This window comes from Pseudopipra pipra, chromosome Z, assembly GCF_036250125.1.
Source record: "Pseudopipra pipra isolate bDixPip1 chromosome Z, bDixPip1.hap1, whole genome shotgun sequence".
In the NCBI taxonomy this organism is placed as follows: domain Eukaryota; kingdom Metazoa; phylum Chordata; class Aves; order Passeriformes; family Pipridae; genus Pseudopipra; species Pseudopipra pipra.
The window spans coordinates 54,937,647-54,955,050 of NC_087581.1; the positions used below are offsets into that span (position 1 = coordinate 54,937,647).

At 37.7% G+C, this 17,404-nt stretch overlaps 1 protein-coding gene across 10 annotated transcripts in view; it reads left to right on the forward strand.

Annotated features, from left to right (window-relative positions):
- Nucleotides 1-17,404, forward strand: part of LOC135407823 (transient receptor potential cation channel subfamily M member 3) — a 413,117-nt gene that overhangs the window by 305,014 nt on the left and 90,699 nt on the right. For 9 of the 10 annotated variants that reach the window (XM_064643199.1, XM_064643194.1, XM_064643198.1 and 6 more), the window contains exon 7: nucleotides 9,348-9,522. In XM_064643199.1, the coding sequence (XP_064499269.1) occupies nucleotides 9,348-9,522 (175 nt within the window). Of the gene's footprint in view, nucleotides 1-9,347; nucleotides 9,527-17,404 lie in introns of those variants that run through there. The other variant, XM_064643204.1, reaches the window with a different exon arrangement.

Genomic DNA, 17,404 nt, shown 5'->3' on the forward strand with positions numbered 1-17,404 from the left:
AAGTTTTTAGTATCAGCTCAATATTAAATGAAGATATGGTTCCAGGTGTCAGGTCCATAGATTTGTCTGTGAATGCCGCATTTGGTAGCATGGCAGATATATCACTAGGCAGAAAGCTGAGGAAGGAGCACTGAACAAATAAAAATGAGTGAAAGTACTGAGGTGAGTCAGAAGAGAAAGGAGAACACACTGGGACAAATGTAATGTGATCATACTCTTAGTAAAGAGGAGAATTAAAAATAGAGGAGCTAAAAGAAGATTATGGATTAAACAGAAGGGGACAGAGAGGAAGTGAAAATGTGATTAGGATACCAAAAAGGAAATTAGAAAGATGAGAATGCAGAATGGAAGTGACCATAACATGGTCAAACATAACAAAGGGACAGAGGAAAAAAATAAAGATGAACAAAATAAAACAAAGATGAACAAAATAAAATTTATACTAGTAATTTTGAAATGTGTTTGGGAAGCATGAAAATAAAAAGGAGATTATAGCAAATGATATTCAACAAGCCTATAGTAGAAAAGGCAAAATATAAATTGAAAAGAAAAAATAAATCAAATGGTTGTGAGCTTTCCTTTATTAGCAAAGGTTCTGTGTCATTCTGTCACACATAATCCTTTAGTTCTGTGAATTTCTGAAACAGAGCAAATATTTTTACAATTTGTTGTATTGGTTTACCAGATCAGTTTGATTTCTCTAGACATAGAGCATGTAATGAACCTCCAAACAAGTGGAAGTTCCACTTAATTTCTGAATATAAAAAATTTTCAAGGTTTTCCAGAAAAGAGTAGAAAGAGTTTGAGCCCCTTTTTTTCTTTCTTTCTTTTTCTTTTTTTTTTCATCTCCAAGTTTCCCTGCTTTTGTTGTTGAGCAGTTCTTTAAGGATTAAAAGAAATAACAATCTAATCTTTACCATATCTGGAATAAGTAGTTCTGCTCTGGGGAAAGGGTGAGGAAAAGGGAGAATGGAGTGTGAGAAGTGCAGCTATGTGAAGTTAAGTTTTAACTGGTTATGACATCTGGGAAACGTTCCTGTACTTCTGGGAAATAAGACCCAGCATCCCTTTCCATCATCTTGTGAAGGCAAGCTACATTCCCTTTTTCCAGTGGTGTTCACTTAGTAGTTAATAGTGTAATTGTTCTAGTGGTAAGCATACTGCAACTGTGATTTGCAGAGCGGGGGGACACAGATCTATTACAGAACTGGAAGACACAAGTGATCTTATCTATTTGTGATTGCTACTGATATTTTAGCCAAAAAGGTTTCCTGCACATCAGGAACTGTTTTCAAAGGGGCCTGAAGTCTGAAAACAGCTGTTTGGAAAAAATACAAGTGGTGATGTATTTCAGTGTAACCTAACAAGAAGCATCTGGATTATTTTAGGATGTTCTCTGTTATGATTTAGCCTTTCTGAGCCAGTTTGGACCACAGGAAGTACCATATAGATGTTCAGAGGTGATGCAGATACACATTAGTGTGGTCAAACCTTTCAACAACCATTGTAAATCCAATACCATTTTAAATCTATTTAAGCATCACTTGCCCTGTGGCTAGACAAGCTCTATTAACAACCAAAGAGCAATATTTGTTGACTCTGTATTACTGTAAGGCAAATATTAGTTCAGAGATTAAAAATCATTTTCCTCAAACTTTTAAGCTTACACTAAGGTGGATTTCTGCTTATTAAAATTCCAGGGCATGTTTAATTTTTTGTCCATTCTGTGTATGTATCTCTCACTAGGGTTTCCAAGTACTACACAAACACTTGGACCAAAATGTTTCTGGAAGCCACAGGTTTTGTGTGCTATACTTCTTTCAGCCATTGTTGATACATCACACTGCTACATACTCTGCTTGCCCCATGAAGCATAGTGAAAGCCTGGAAGTTGGACTTTTAAGACATTTGAACTAAGGAGTTTCTTTGGTATTCTGTAACTTACCAGAACCCCCAAGTTCCAACTTGAGTTTCAAGACACCTTAAGCTTCATAAAGAAATCATAAAGAAATGCTATTTTGTCCTGTTTCAGATACAAATTATTAATGCTTCTTAGGTTATTTTCCCTCAAAAAATTGTAGTTCATTGTATATATTTAGGTTAAAACTAAGACCAGATCTGAGCAAAAGGTAGTTCAAAGCTGTCAAAGATCATGCAAATACATAAATATTTTTATTGAACTTCACAACACTTGATCAGCTTTCCACCAACAATTAAATGGGATTTTCTACTAAATACTTCCAATAAACAATCCTTGCATTATAAAATCCTGAAGCATAACCTCATCTGTTGAATTAATACCTTGGAATATGTCATCTGTTTGATGCAATTAAGGTTTTTTTACACTATGGAGCATTTGTGCTAAACAGTGTGTGGAAAATGGTCTGTATACAAGCCTTTGTATACACTGTGCACAAGCAAACACTTGCAGGAACACAAACATGTTGACTCATATTTTTGGACTTGTTTATTTGTCAGCCAGTAAGAGAGCATTGAGTTTACCACCTACAAAAGCCATTATCCTGAGAGAATTTTGCAGTTAGAATGGTACCTCTTGCCCAGAAATGGTAGACCTTTTGCAGGATGTACACAAGTTAGACACCTGAAACAAATACGAAGTGTGTCATAGAAACTTTCTGCTGCTGAGTCCATCATGATATAGGTACATGAAAACCTGTGATATGATGACTAGTAGAGAAACTTGCTAATTTACATACCCCACCACCTGCAGTACATCCAGGTCCAGGAAGGTTTAGTAACCTGTGGAACCCTAGGGGGTAGCACTGTGCAAAACTGTAGAAAGTCCTTAATCATGCAAATATACTTCTTTCATGAAGACCTGATGAGCCATTCCAGCTCAGTGGTACCTTATACATCCCTGTCCATGCCTATGGTACATTCAGGATTTCTAGGAAGGACGAGAACCCTGTTTGCACAGATTGCAAATTGTACAGATGAGCTGTGTGTGCTTCTCAGAAAAAGACTTTAAGTTGTCAGGTTGACTGCACATGTTGTGTGAAGGTTTATGGAGGCTTCCTCTCCCCCTCCTTTGGGACAATTTGAACTCACTCAGCATATACATGCTACCTCTGTCTTATGTGTACCATAAGTGTGGAGAACTTGCTCTAAGCTGCACACTGTGTGTGAGATGTGACATAGGTTTCCAGCTGTACACCACTTCTGTGCTAGCCACTGTGCAGTAACCCCTCCAGCGGGACAGCCACAGGCCCCAACATCCCAAACAAATCCAAATAATTATGAAATTCTCCAGTGAAAATTTCCAGGTAGAAAAAGGAAAGGAACATAGGGAAACTCACCCCAACACATCTGCCCTAATGAAGGAGCAAAGGTGGTCAGGAGGAAATCAACTCCACCCTCTGATAAGATGCAGAAATTAGAGACATTAGAGACTAGAGCCTTCAGTTTTATTTGGCTGAACTCAGGGCTAAACTTAAAGATAGTAAACAACATAGTGATATGTCCCAGTTACTCTTATAAGCATGCTTAAAAACATGAGTAGCAAATGCATTTTATAGTAAATGGGGCATTTTATTCAGTTGTTGGTCTACAAAAATGTGGGTAGCTCATGTTTAACTCTTCATAAAAAGAATTAGTAATAATTTATGAGACAGTTATACATTATTTATAAATATACTCACAGTATGAAGTATTTATGTTTTTCCAAGAACTGGGAAAACAAAGTAGGACTTCTGCAAGGCATGGCAGATTTTTTTTAATCCCTTTTCACACAGTACAGACATTATGCAGCTTTTCCTTTCTTCCATTTCCAAATTCATTCATTTCTTCTAGTTTATTATTTTAATTTACATATGCATGCCCTACTGCTGTCAAGGGGAAAATTGTGTTATTTTTCTGTATAATAGCACAAAGGCCTACAAGTTGCCACTGGTGCACATCAGGAAAAACATTCTGATATGTACGTAGCTTCCTGGAATCACAATTGCTGGAAAGTCTCTCACTGGTTTTGTTACTAGCCGCAAAGGCAATAACACAATAATGAAGCTTTAAGTTGACTGCATAAATCCTTGTCACAGTATTGCAGTCTAGTTTACGATACTGCACCAGCAATATCCACAATACCTGACACTGTGAATAACTTAACAGTCTAGCCTACCCTGCAAAAATCCATACTTACTGAAATACTCAAAATACAAGTTCCAGAGATTAAGATAGTGATGAGCGTCAAGTCTTTGCTACTATTTCTTCTTTTTGCATGAATCATTATATTGAATGAAAATAATAACACTGTTTCATCCATATTCTGTTAATGAAGTCATGAGAGACTACCTGTCTTTTTGCACTAATAGCAGGAGTACTAAGAATTCAGTATGTGAATTGGAGACTTTATTAAATGAGAAATAGTAATATGCCAGTTCATATGAGACATTTCATACATACCTGCTTTTGAGTATAAGCTGAGTATTTCTTTTGAAAATCTGAGAAAAAAATACATCTGGCTAACAAATTATTTTTAATTGTGTGGAGTACATATTCAAAGACCACTCTTAAGTATGAAAAATCTTTGATTTTGTAATCCAGTCTTTACTATCTTGAAACATAATTTATTAAGTCATAAATGTCACAGCGATAACACAATAGTCAGCATTCACAGCTAATATCAAGTCCACAGATATGCTGTTAAACAAGAATGTTTCTCCATCATCCAAAAGGAAAAGGAAAAAAGATTTGCTGAAGCCAAAGCTCATCCTAGAAATGCTGAAACAACAATGAACTAAGTAAATTTAAAATAAACTCTCTGTGTAGCTATCAGATTTCCATAATTTTTCAGATATTTAAAAATAATGCACTTTCACTTAAAAGAGGTTTCTCTACAAAGGATGTAAAAAAAAAAAAAAAAGCCAATTAACATGTAATTTAGTGCCTTGTAAGAAACAGAAAAAAATACCCAGATCTGTGAAATTGAACTGTGCTTTTTTCGTGTTTGGAAAACAACACAGGTTTGAGAGTCTTTCCTGATAATAATGCTTTGTCCTATACCACACAGGATTATCTGCAATTTTAGAATGAAAATATTTCTGTGGAGTGTATTGGTGCTGCTCTCTTTTCTGTTAGTAAAATGTGAAACACGCAGTTTTTAAGGTTGTATACTTTTAGAGTACTTGCTTAGTGAAAATAGCAGTGTTGTTGGGCATAGCTCAACAAGATGAGTGCTATCATAGTTTTAGCCAGACTTGGGCAATTTTGTATGAGATTCCATAAAAAAATGAAGGGAAGACTTTTTCCTTGTTGATTTATTGGACTGTCCATTTTAGTGCTTGGCACAAAGTACCTACCTTCTGGATGTGTGCTATTTGGTTTTATTTTGGCATTGCCTCCTTTCTGACAATCTCAACTCAAGCAAGAAACTCTTTTTATAATTATGTCCTTGATATTGTAAGGAATGTGTTTCCTTCACATTTAGCATCTCACCTCACAGCCTGACATTATCTTTCCAAATGAAGTGGCTGAAACAAAAGGTTCCCTGTGGATATATCAGCCACTGCCAGCCCCCTCTTTGCAGACTATTGTATAATGTGCATGCACAAGCTGAAATAGACCTCTTACTGAGAATTCATGATTTTTTTTATTTCTGAGGAGATATGGAGATCTAGAAAGAAAAATACTTTGGTTACCAGTTAAAGAGAAGTCTGTCAGCTACCTTCTTCCCAAGGTCAGAGGTTCTGTCTTGCTGGTATCATAAGCCAACATTTTTCAAATTGTCCCGGTGTTACATTAGGGCAAAGCACATCATTTCTCAATTTCATGTATTCAAAATAGTTGTAAATGCAGTGTTAATATCTAATCAGGAACAGTCAGTCAAGTGCAATTTTTCTACAGACCCCCTGCATTTATTTCCAAATTTCTAATACTTAGCAGCAAAGAAGCATCCAGGAATTTTTGGTCTCAAACCATCTAAAAGTTTAATGCAAATCTGCTCTCCATTTTGCCTGAGAGTTATTGAGCTGCAGACATCTTTGGTAAAAGTAGCTAAGTTTTTATTCTGAATTGAATATAAAGTGAAATCACTTAAATGTGATTGGGAACATTGTATAAAGCTGAGAATGGGGTAATTCCCATTTATCCTTTTTTTAAATTTCTAAGGTACTCAAGTAGACATGACTTTTTTTTTCACCATGTCTATTGAATTCATGTTGTGGATATCATCGTTGCTCAGAAATTAACCATCATAAATCTGGGAAAGTTCATAGCATTCTGATTCAGACAACTGTAGTCTAGAGGGCTCTCCTGAAAAGCCAGAAGTGCTTTGAAGAAATATTAACAAAGTATTATTAAATGATTTTAAAATATTACATCTAATTCCAGAAATTAACTGCCTAATTTGCCCTCCAAACTAAAGAAAAGTATATTTTTCCAACCCAAAATTATTTATAGAGAATAATGAAATCTAAAAAGAAAAAAATCTATTTGCTGAAACTCAGGGAGAATTTCCTGAAGGAAAATGAGATACGGAAATCAATTTTGTGTCTATATCTTTTCTATTTCACAATGAAATCTAACAGAATGCTAGAAAAAGTTACACTTCAGTCTGAAACTTAATTTTATATCATAAATCAAGGTTCACATGAGCTTTTTTTTATCTCAAAGCTATGAAGTTTCATTGAAGACTGAATTTGGAGAAAAGTTGTTTTATTTTACTAGCCTCACCACCATCTGATTAACCACAGTGAAACACAACTGGAACACTTGCAGAGGTCTTTTGCATGCCATGATGCCATGCACCTCTTGTGAGTGTGACAATTTAAAAAAAAAAAGAACAAAAAAGGAAAATCAAAGTTTGCAAGAGGAATATTAGACATGCTCTCAAATGACCAGTTCATTGGCCCAAAATAGTTCCACAGTTTAGACTAAACATAATTTATATTATTAGAATTCTTTAGCTGATTGATATCTAGTAGAATATACTGAGAATGAGCAGACTTTCAGTAGAACCTGCTTTAGGAAGAGTTTGAGATATGTAAGGCAACAGTGACTATAATGATTATTGAGCATCATTTCAAATTCAGAAAGTTTTTCCCTTTTAGTCTTACAAGAGGACTGTATAGACTTCAATCCTCTGATAACCAGAAGTCTTCTGAACTCCTTGTAAAATTGTTAATGTCTAATGTGCTGTATATCATAGGGATATTCAGACATAGTGTCTTTCACCCTTCAGATTTCTAAGGAAGATGAGCCAAATTCATTGAATCTCATAAGATGAAGTCTTGATTCCCCATATACTCCTTTTGGCTTTTTCTTGCTTTTATTCCAGTTTGTTCTTTCTGAACATGCATGAGCATAGATACATACAGTATTTTGTGTGGAATTTGATGAGTGGCTTACACAATGTCACTAGAGTGCCCCCATTTCCAGCTAAAAATGTTTTGCTGTGTGTATTCCAGGATCAAACCTCTCTTCGTGGTCTTGCTACACCAAAAACAGTTCTCTTGTGATCAACTGAATCACATATTTCTCTTTTCTACTATTTCCTCCTGATGAGTTCCCAGTTTACAGCAGAATTTATTAAACACCAAGTAAATGACTTTGCATCTGGTACTGTGAACTTTCTCAATTTTTATTAATTTCAATGTCATGCAGACCCAATTTGACTGTTACTGAGAATACTTCTTAATATTATCTTATTGGAAGATGTCTAGATTAAGCAGAGCAGCAATTCAAGGAAGTCTTTAGAAGTAACAGGAAAAAAAAAACCTTGAGCTCTGTATAAATCACTCCGTTAATCACCTTGTTATATTCTACCCTTCTTACTCTCTTTCATTAGCCTACATTTTATAACTTGTAGTTTTCTTAATATAAACGCCACACACTTTACTTAAGTTATATAATAAAAACCCACAAACTAACACTAGATAGAGGCATAACTAGGTATGCTGAGAGTCACTCCAGGAAACAAAGTATTTGTTTGCAAAGTGGTTTAGGAGGTGCGTAGAATATTCTGCTGTTGCATATAAGAACTAGGGATTTTTCTTTCTTTCTTCGAGAACAGGTGACTTCATTTTTGACTGTAATTCAAATTCTTAAAATCATTTCATCTGTGAATGTTTCTAGAGGGTGCAACCAGATTTAATGTTCTAGCCTCACAGGCTTACCTTTGCTTCTGGGGATCGAACCCATTCTAAATGAAAACTTGGGCAGACACATTAACACCTGCTATCTGTCCTCAAGCAGCTTTTCCCAAACCAACCATTAATGGTCTAGGACACTATTTTTATTTTTTTTCCAGTGAAATGTCAAAATTTTGTGCAAAATGTGTATTTTTTCTTAGGAAAAGCTAGTTTAAAAGGAAAAACACCCTTTCTATTAGAAAAAAAATGCTAATAGAAAATGTTCAACTACTTCTATCACCTGAGTCCTTTTAAATGTCCCCAGTCTCAAGCGGTCAAGAAGTAAATACCATAAAAGCTTGTTCAGGTATGTTAACACCAACCTGGTGTCAGGTTGGCTTTCAACAAATCCATACAACCTTCCTGGCAACTGCAACTTTTGCAAGGGACTCACATACAATTACACCACAAGTGCTTGAAATAAAGATGTCTTTCCTTTGGTTTAGCAGTAGTTCAGCTTTCTAAGTAGTGTCCCCAGTGTGGGGTCTGCAAATCAAGGAATGTGCTGCAAATTTTGAGAGAATTCAGAGAAAAACTGTGAGACCTAATAGAACTGAAAAACAAGTGTAGTACTGACTTGTAACAGAATGTGTACAGTCTATCAAAGAGAAGGTTAAAGGGCTATCCATCTACCACCTCAAAGTGGATCAAATATGGCAAGAAAAATATCATAGAGCTGATTTTAAAACAACAAGCAAAGCTATTGGAAGACCCAGTGATGGGAAACTGATACCATGCAAAACCTAGACTACAAGCATGATATAATCATGATTATGAACATGTTAGGAAGAAATACAGTAGCTTCTCTATGTTTCCAAACCAATATTTCATCTTTAAAAGAAAAAAATCAGACCTACTTATGCATAACTCTTGTATTTAAAACAGAAGATAATTCTAGAAAATACTGGTTTATACACTGGAAGTGACAAGATGACTACACTGATCCCTTCTGTCCTTAAAATATCTGATTTCCTGAATGCCATTTTCTCTAGCATAACACTGTACAGTCATAATGCAGTTATTTGGTCTGATATATTTTTCTTCTGTCTTCTGTTATGTTTTGTTTGCCTTGCTGGCTTTGCATTTTTTTGTTTCTTTTTTGGGTTTGTTTTTTTTTTTTGTGTGTGTATGGTTTTTTGTTTGGTTGCTTGGTTGTTTTGTTTTGTTTTGTTTTGTTTTGTTTCTTTCTTTCTTTTACTCCAGGAATTGGTCAAGGGGTGCCAGTGGTGGCCCTTATTGTGGAAGGAGGTCCCAACGTTATCTCCATTGTTCTGGAGTACCTGCGAGACACTCCTCCTGTACCCGTTGTGATATGTGATGGCAGTGGCCGGGCATCTGACATCCTTGCTTTTGGGCACAAATACTCTGAGGAAGGAGGGTAAGTAATTTCCTAATGTATGTTCTTTCTCTATCCACAGATTCAATTTGATGGTAAGACAGAGCCCAGGAAATTATTCACAATGTAGTGAAAAGAAACTGCTATCATTGATATGGGTGAAATGTTGAAGGCATTTAGAACAAAACAAAACAAAATAAGGACTTAAAGCACCACTAACAAAAGTCTACATAATAAAAAAGGCATAGAAATTGTCTTGTATAGTTCCTTGCCATGACATATAGCACGTAGACAAGTACAATGTCTGGTGTCTTGCATTTGCAGGTCAAAGGATTCTGTCAAAGGGCATGGGGAACTGCTTTCACCAGCTTAGAGATGCTTTTATTGTAATACAATGTACTACTGTCTTCAGGCTTCATTTAGTCCTACATGTTCATATAAGCTAGTTTGTATTTGTCCTGCCTACTGAATATGATTCTGCACACCTGTCTATACTCACACATGACTGCTTGTGTGCCAGTCTGTATTTTGCCCTGTCCCGCCTTTCTTTGCAGAATCTCAGTTGATTCCTCATCCATCCAAAGGCAGAGGGCCATGCACTTCAGCTGTTCTCACATAAAGGGCAAGTCCAAATCGCCTTCCCAACCTGTCTTTTTCTAAAAGCTTGTATCTTGTAGACACTTCCTTGCTTACCTAAAGGTGATGTGTGTGAACCTTCTTAAGCCCTATTTTTTTGATTTTGTGATCCCTTCCCATCACATCAGTCCAGGCTCATCAACCCTGTGCATCATGCTCCCAACAAGGCTGCTGAGGAATCTCTGTCCCTACCCCAGTATTCCTGCTTTAAACTCCTTCTTACCAGGTCAGCCATTTTAGCAAAGGTAACTTTGCCCTGCTTAGTGAGGTGGTTTTCATCTCTCACAATCGGTCACTGCTTTGCAGATAGGTCCCATGGTCACAGAACCCTGTCGCTAACACCACCTCTGCAGGAAGCTATTTACTTATATTATCAGTGTACTCCTCCTCATGCCCTTTCCTTTGACCAGCAAGATTGAGAACACCAGTCATGCCCTTCACTGCTGCTCCCAGGTTCCACAGTCACTTTACCTGTTCTCCAGGTTTCCCCTTACAGTATCATTGGTGACCACGAGGAAAACAGAGGGGGGTTAGACAAGCTTCAGCAGTCTCCCCATCAGGCAGCAAGCCTCTCTAGCTGATAGGCCAGGTCAAGAGATGAGTTCTTCTGTCCCCTACAGCCAGGAGATGCCCACTATAATCAGTGAGTGATTCCTCCTGGTGGTCTTGCACAGGTTAGATTCAGGTGGCACAGATCCTTTGCTTGAGTTCCTCTTCATATGGTTCCGCTTCAGCCTGTTTTGTAGTTAAAAATTTTTAAGTGGTGCAGGAGCCATACTTTTTGTGCCAGCAGTTACCAGGTTTTATCCTTTGTTTTATACAGAGGTTGCACTTACCTAAGTACTAAGTGTGGACACTGCCTACATCTGTATTGCAGTTGGGGACTAGGGCTCTTCAAGCTGTTGCATTTCAGAGAAGATCCTATTTCCTTTTCAACTTTACTGATGGTGGGTAGGCTTCGCACTTCCTTCTGTAACTCCTGTCCTTGGAGGTACTGCTCCTCCAAGACAGCAGACCTACAGTAAAGAAGGCCGTCTCTCCTGGCATCAAGGATAAGACTGCAGCCCAAGACTCGTAGAGCCACATGTACTGCTGAAAGCTCCATCTGTTTGGCGTCAAAGCCTCTACTCTGACAGGGACAGCTACTCTAATACCTGGAGAAAATAGCTATCATATCACCACCACACTTGAGATTATTTATGCTTGAACAAATTCATCTGAGACCCTCTTTGCATCCTCTTGCACAAGCTACTGCACAAGCTTGGCTGTACTCTTGGTCTGATTCTTTGATAATCCTTTTCCAGGCACCTGTTAACGAGTGCTTGACCCTCCCTCATAAAGGGTGAGTTGCAAATAAGGCTGCAGGCACCATAGATCAAGGGTAGAAGCATTCTCATTGGAAAATTCTGAAGCTTTCTTGGCCCGCAGCTTGTGGCTGCCCTAAACTCATCCTTACCTGAGAGCCACAGTCACCCTCAGAGGGTTTCCAGGTGTTCTGCAGTGATCATGGACTTTGTCCTCTCAAAGCTCCCAATGGAGAACCCAGAGTCTACTGCTCAGAAATAACAAATAAGGGAAAATTTAATAATTTCAGAACAAAATATGAAAGAGTAATTAAAACCTCCTCAGATTCTTATAACTAAGACTTATGCTTTTTATTGAAGTAGTTGCTGTAATTTTATGGTTGAGATTCCCTGGTAAGGAACTTGGTTTTGTATGTATTAGACTGTGTGAACATGTGTATTCACAGATACAACAGAGTTAAGCAAATAATAAAATATAAATCTGTAAGCACTGAGCTCTAGCCCAATTATTGTTATGTGTTTTTAAAGTAGATGTGTTCATTAACTTACTCAACCTAGAAGTCCTACTGGGAAAAAGACAGTTTTTAACAAATACCTAGATCTATTTTATATTCAGGTTCATGCACAGTCCAGTGCTGCATCTAGGATACATATGAGTGTGCTAGGTTTCATTGTATCTTTGAGAAGTTTTTTTCTCTGTTTTCAGTGACCTCACTGATAACACATTTCACATAACCTTACTCAAATATGTTTTATCCATTTATCTGCTACGTATGTATACAGTTTGCACCAACCTTGTCTGTGTTTTGATGTCATCATGCCAAAAAATACAGAATGAACGAATCTATTTCAATATATAAAGGGGACTTAAAAGGAAGATGGAGAGAGACTTTTTACAGGGATCTGTGGTGACAGGACAAGGGACAATGGCTTTAAACTGGAAGAAAACAGCTTTAGATTGTGTGTAAGGAAGATATTCTTTACCGTGAGTGTGATGAGGCACTGAAAGAAGTTGCCCAGAGAAGCTGTGGATGCCTTACCCCTGGAATTGTTCCTGACCAGGTTAGACTGGGCTTTGAGCAACCTGACCTAGTGAAATGTGTCCCTGCCCATGGCAGGGGGGTTGGAATTAGCTGATCTTTATAGGTTCATTCCAACCCAGACCATTCTATGATTGTATGATTTTATGGTTCTATTTCATCATCACAAACTCCTATCTTTAAGAAAGGCGATTGATAGTATCAATAGAAGCAGAACAGGCATTTTTTACCTGAGATGCTCAAGTCTTCCTTTGTGAAAGGTATTATTTTTCCTTACTGTTGGTCTTCTTTCTGTGGGGGTCCTGTTCCAGGTGGTTACTGCAACATTATCAAACTGCAAAACTATTTGTTTTTTTCACCTAGCACTAAATAGAATGCACAAGCTATGAAATTTGTAAAGCTAGCCAGTGGGAATTTCTGTGTGTTCACTCTGGTTCAGAAAACATCAGTCTAACATGCAGTGACCCAGAAGTGAAATGCCAATGTAATTTATATCAGAAAAATATTTTATTCTTTTCTCCCCCCATAACCTACATTTGGGTAGTGCTTAGCAATATCAGGAGTATAACAAATAATTGCTGTGTTAACTGAGTTTAGCTACTAACTTTTCTTTTGGATGGAATCTAAGTAGGTTATACAAAACTGTGTCTATTAAACTCTAAATCAAGGTCATACATCCAAATTGCATGCAGAGTCTAATTCTGCAGTCCACTGTGCAATTGGACTATAAAGTCAAAAACCTATAAAGTCAAATTCTGGCAGCTGGCCAGAATCAGGGTCTTCTCTGAGATACAGTGTATCTTCCAACTGCTCTTACTGGGTATCTAATTTAAATCATTCAAAACCCACATCTTTAATGGCAGAAACAAACTCACATGTGTGTTGATATTGTTGTGCTGGTTTTGCAGTCTTAAATTCTCACTCACTGCAGCCCAACAAGAATTCATTCCTTCTCTACATATAAGAATGGGTGCACGTGTGTACTAAGCACTACTGTGAGTTCTGTGATTTTTAAAGTTTATTTGAAAATTTGTTTCCGGGAGAAAGCAGCTGTCTGGAGGTGAAGGAGGACAAACACATCTCTCTGCTTGAATTTTGATCAGTGTGGTGCCAATCTATCCTTTTAGAGAAATCCTTAAGAGTGTTGGACAATTGCATATCTGCCCAACAGGTCCTTTTGTACTGGGTTTCAAAGAATTGTGATGTGCTTGCCTTCCCTCTTCATAATTTACTCTTCCTAAAACATTCCACATAGCAGAAAAACTAACAATTTCTTATATCAATCAAGGTGCAGTACCCCTTTACACTGTCAATGCCTGTGCATCCTTGAAAAGATAGGAGATAAGCTTGAATTTGCCTTATATTAAGGCCTGATTGTAGGCTTTTCTTGTGACAAGGCAAACATTTCACTCCCCGAGGGCGGTCTTTGAGTACACTGTGTAACTGTGAGCAAGACTTCTCTGGGCTGCAGTGGAAGGAGGCTGCCTGCACAACAGAGAGCTGTGCCTGCGCTGCCTTGCAGCAGGTATGTGATGTACCACCAGGAGTGTTAGAAGGAGTGGTGAAGCACACCTTGAAGTAAAGATGTCTTTGGGGGTAAATCAGTTTTGAGGTCTCATTATCTCACTTCTTTCATTGAAGTTCCCAGGGGAGGCAAGGCTCATATACAGTTTCCCACTGAGGTTTCAGCAATTATGAATATTATATATGTAGAATTAATACTGGTGGGCTTTTTTAAGTTTATTAGAACTTTAATATCAGGGAGCACATATTGCCTTGGTCTGAAGAATCTTGAACAGAGTGTTAAGAATGCACTAGGTGGCTACATTTCACTAAAAGGAAATAAAATTCTCAGTAGTAAGCTGAGTAATTTCTTGGTACCTTCTGCATAATTTAGGCAGCTGTCTATGGACCAGATCTTTCAAACTGTCTCCAGTGCTCACTACAAAATCATATGCCATGAGTCTGAAAGATTAAGTGGAATGTCTATTATCTCCTCAAATATTAGGCATGGATTTTAAAAAAATTCTTTCTGAGGAGTGTAGGCCAAAATAATGTCATTTGTGTCTTCTGCATAAGACAAAGCAATGGAGAAAGTTTTGCTTTGCTGTTTAATCATACAGTATATCTTGGACAGAAATAGATTGTCACTTTGTTTATATTGTCTCTATTGCCTTTTCTTTCATAAGATCATAGAATAGTTTTGATTGGACAGCATCCTTTAGAGGTCATCTAATCCAACTCGGCAGCCATGTACAGGGACATCTTCAAGTAGATCAAGTTATTCAGAGGCCTCTCCAACCTGACCTTGAATGTTTCCAGGCACCTACTGCATCTCTGGGCTACTCGTTCCACTGTTTTATCATCTCCATTGTAAAAAATCTTCTTTCTTAGAATATGAATCCTTACATATAAATCTAATCTTAATCAACATTCTTAGTTTTAAAAACATTGTCTCTTGTTCTATCACACTGCTAAAAAGTTTGTCCCATCTTTCCTACAGACACCTTTCGAGTACTCAAAAACTTCAATAAGGTCTCCTTGAAGTCTTCTCCTTCTCTTCTCCAGGCTGAACACCCCTAACTCTCTCTGCCTTTCCTCGTAGGAGAGGTGTTTCTCTGATCGTCTTTGGGGCCTTCCTCTGGACCTGCTCAAGCAGGTTCATGTCTTTCCTGTACTGTTGATCCCAGAGCTGGACACAGCACCCCAGAGCAGAGCAGAGGGACAGAATGCCCTCTCTTGATGCTGACCACTCTGCCTTTGATGCAGCCCAAGATACGGTTGGCTTTGTGGGCTGCAAGTGCACATTGCTGGCACATGTCCAGCCTCTCACCCATCAACACCCCGAAGTCCCTCTCAACAGGACTGTTCTTGATCTGTTCATCCCCCAGCCTGTATTGACGCTGGGAGTTGCCCAAACCCAGGTGAAGGAGTTTGCACTTGGCTTTGTTGAGTTGTTGAGTACCTCAGCCTTTTCCTCGTACATTGTTGCCAGTTTGCCAGCCTTGCTTACCAGGTGGGGTAAATGCTTTCTTCAACCTTCCTTTTCTGGCTGACACACCTGTAGAAGCCATTCTTATTCTTTGCATCCCTTGACAAGTTCAGCTCCATCTTTGCCTTGGCTTTCCTCACCCCATCCTACACGACTGAGCTGTGTCCCTATGCTCTCTCCAGGTTATCTGTACCTTTTTCCGGTGCCGGTGCATTCCCTTCTTTTTAGTTTAACCAGCGGGTTTCTACTCATCCATGAAAGTCTCTTGCCTTCCTTGCCCAATTTCTTTCACCTGGGTATCGCAGGCTCTTATGCTCTACGGAAAGTGTCCCTAAAGATCTGCCAGCTCTGGTCTGCTCCCTGAGGGCAATTTGCAAGGGCAGTTCTGCTGCACTGAGGGCAGTTTCGGGGGTCCTACTGACTGACTCCTTGAGCAGCTACAAGGTTTTTTCTTTTTCCTAGAATTCAAGGTCCTGACTTTACTGTAAGGCCATACAGCTCAATTATAATAATCTGATGTATCAAAACAAATGTTTTCTTAAAACAAACAAACAAAACAAACCTCCACCTCTTAGCAACAATTAAGAGTAAATTTTTGTTCTGAAAATAGATGTAAATGTATATAGTTCTACTTCAGATGAGAGATTTTTGACAGTAGGTACGTATATTCCATCAGCAATCCAGCTGTTCCAGGAAAGAAAAAAAAGGCTGACTAGACCTGGATTGGTAGGATAATGGGTGTGTCTTAGGTAATTAGGGAATGAATGATCAGTTTTGAACTATATGAGAAAGGAAATAAAAGAACAGGTTAAACTGTTTTGTTTAGTCAGGAGCAAGTTACCAGCAGTATTTTTTCCATGACAAAGTAAGTGGAATTTAGGGAATCATGCCATCAAAATGTCCCAAAGAGAATTTTATTAGCATGTTGCAAAATATTTTTGGAACTGAAGCCTAGTAGAAAGATGATAAAAATGCCAACTCTGATGGAAGTCATAATTGTGGTGCTTGAGTCTGGTAAAGTGGGAATTTTATGCCTATGGAACCTTCTGCATATTAGATTCATAATCTGTGATAGAGACTCCTGAATATACTGTACCCAAGTTAGTGGCCAAGAGTCTCCTGTGTTCTAGAGTCAAAGAGCCATCTCCTTTCCCCAAATCTAAAAGTAGAAACCTGTGATTTGAAAAAACATGTGCTTAAGGTGGGTGTGCAAGAAAAGTGATTTGTTTGCATAGTAGATAATTCATCATCCGACCTTCAAGTCCCGGTCGTTTTGCTCACAGTAGTCTCTGAAGTTACTTGTTTTACACAAATTCAATTTAGTGTTTGCATCATAGATTTAGCCTCTAACAGCATGCCACAGTTTGTATTTGTCCCAGCTGGGTTGCACAATTGAAACTTTGATTTGCTACCTTCTAACATTTATAGATTCCTAAGGAATAAATGTGATTTAGTCTTGATATGACTGATTTCAGTTTATACAAAACTATGATTGTTTTAACAGAATGATTGCCTTTATTGTTTCTGTTTCTGATTAAAATCAATTCAAGTTTTTCATCTCACAAAGACATTGAACAGGCTTGCTGTAGATTTGCAGACCAATGAGATGTTAAAGAAAAGCATTTAATAAGGCTCTGTGTGTTAGCCTGAGGGAGATCCAGTTTCTGAATTGAAATTTCAGATTTGGATTCTACACATTTTTAAAGGAAAATGACATTATTATAAGAAAAGAGGATGGTTTTCACTCTGGAATCTCTGGAAATGTTTTCTGAAATTCTCTAATTTGAGATTCTTTCAATTCCATATATATTTTTTCATATACTTTTTATAATCTTTCATGTACTTCACTTCCATAGGTAATTTCCAAAGGAAATTAGAGCTTTATTTGAATCTTTTTAGATTCTCCGGTTGATGTTTTTAGGAAACGTGTTCATTTTGAATAACCTCTTTTT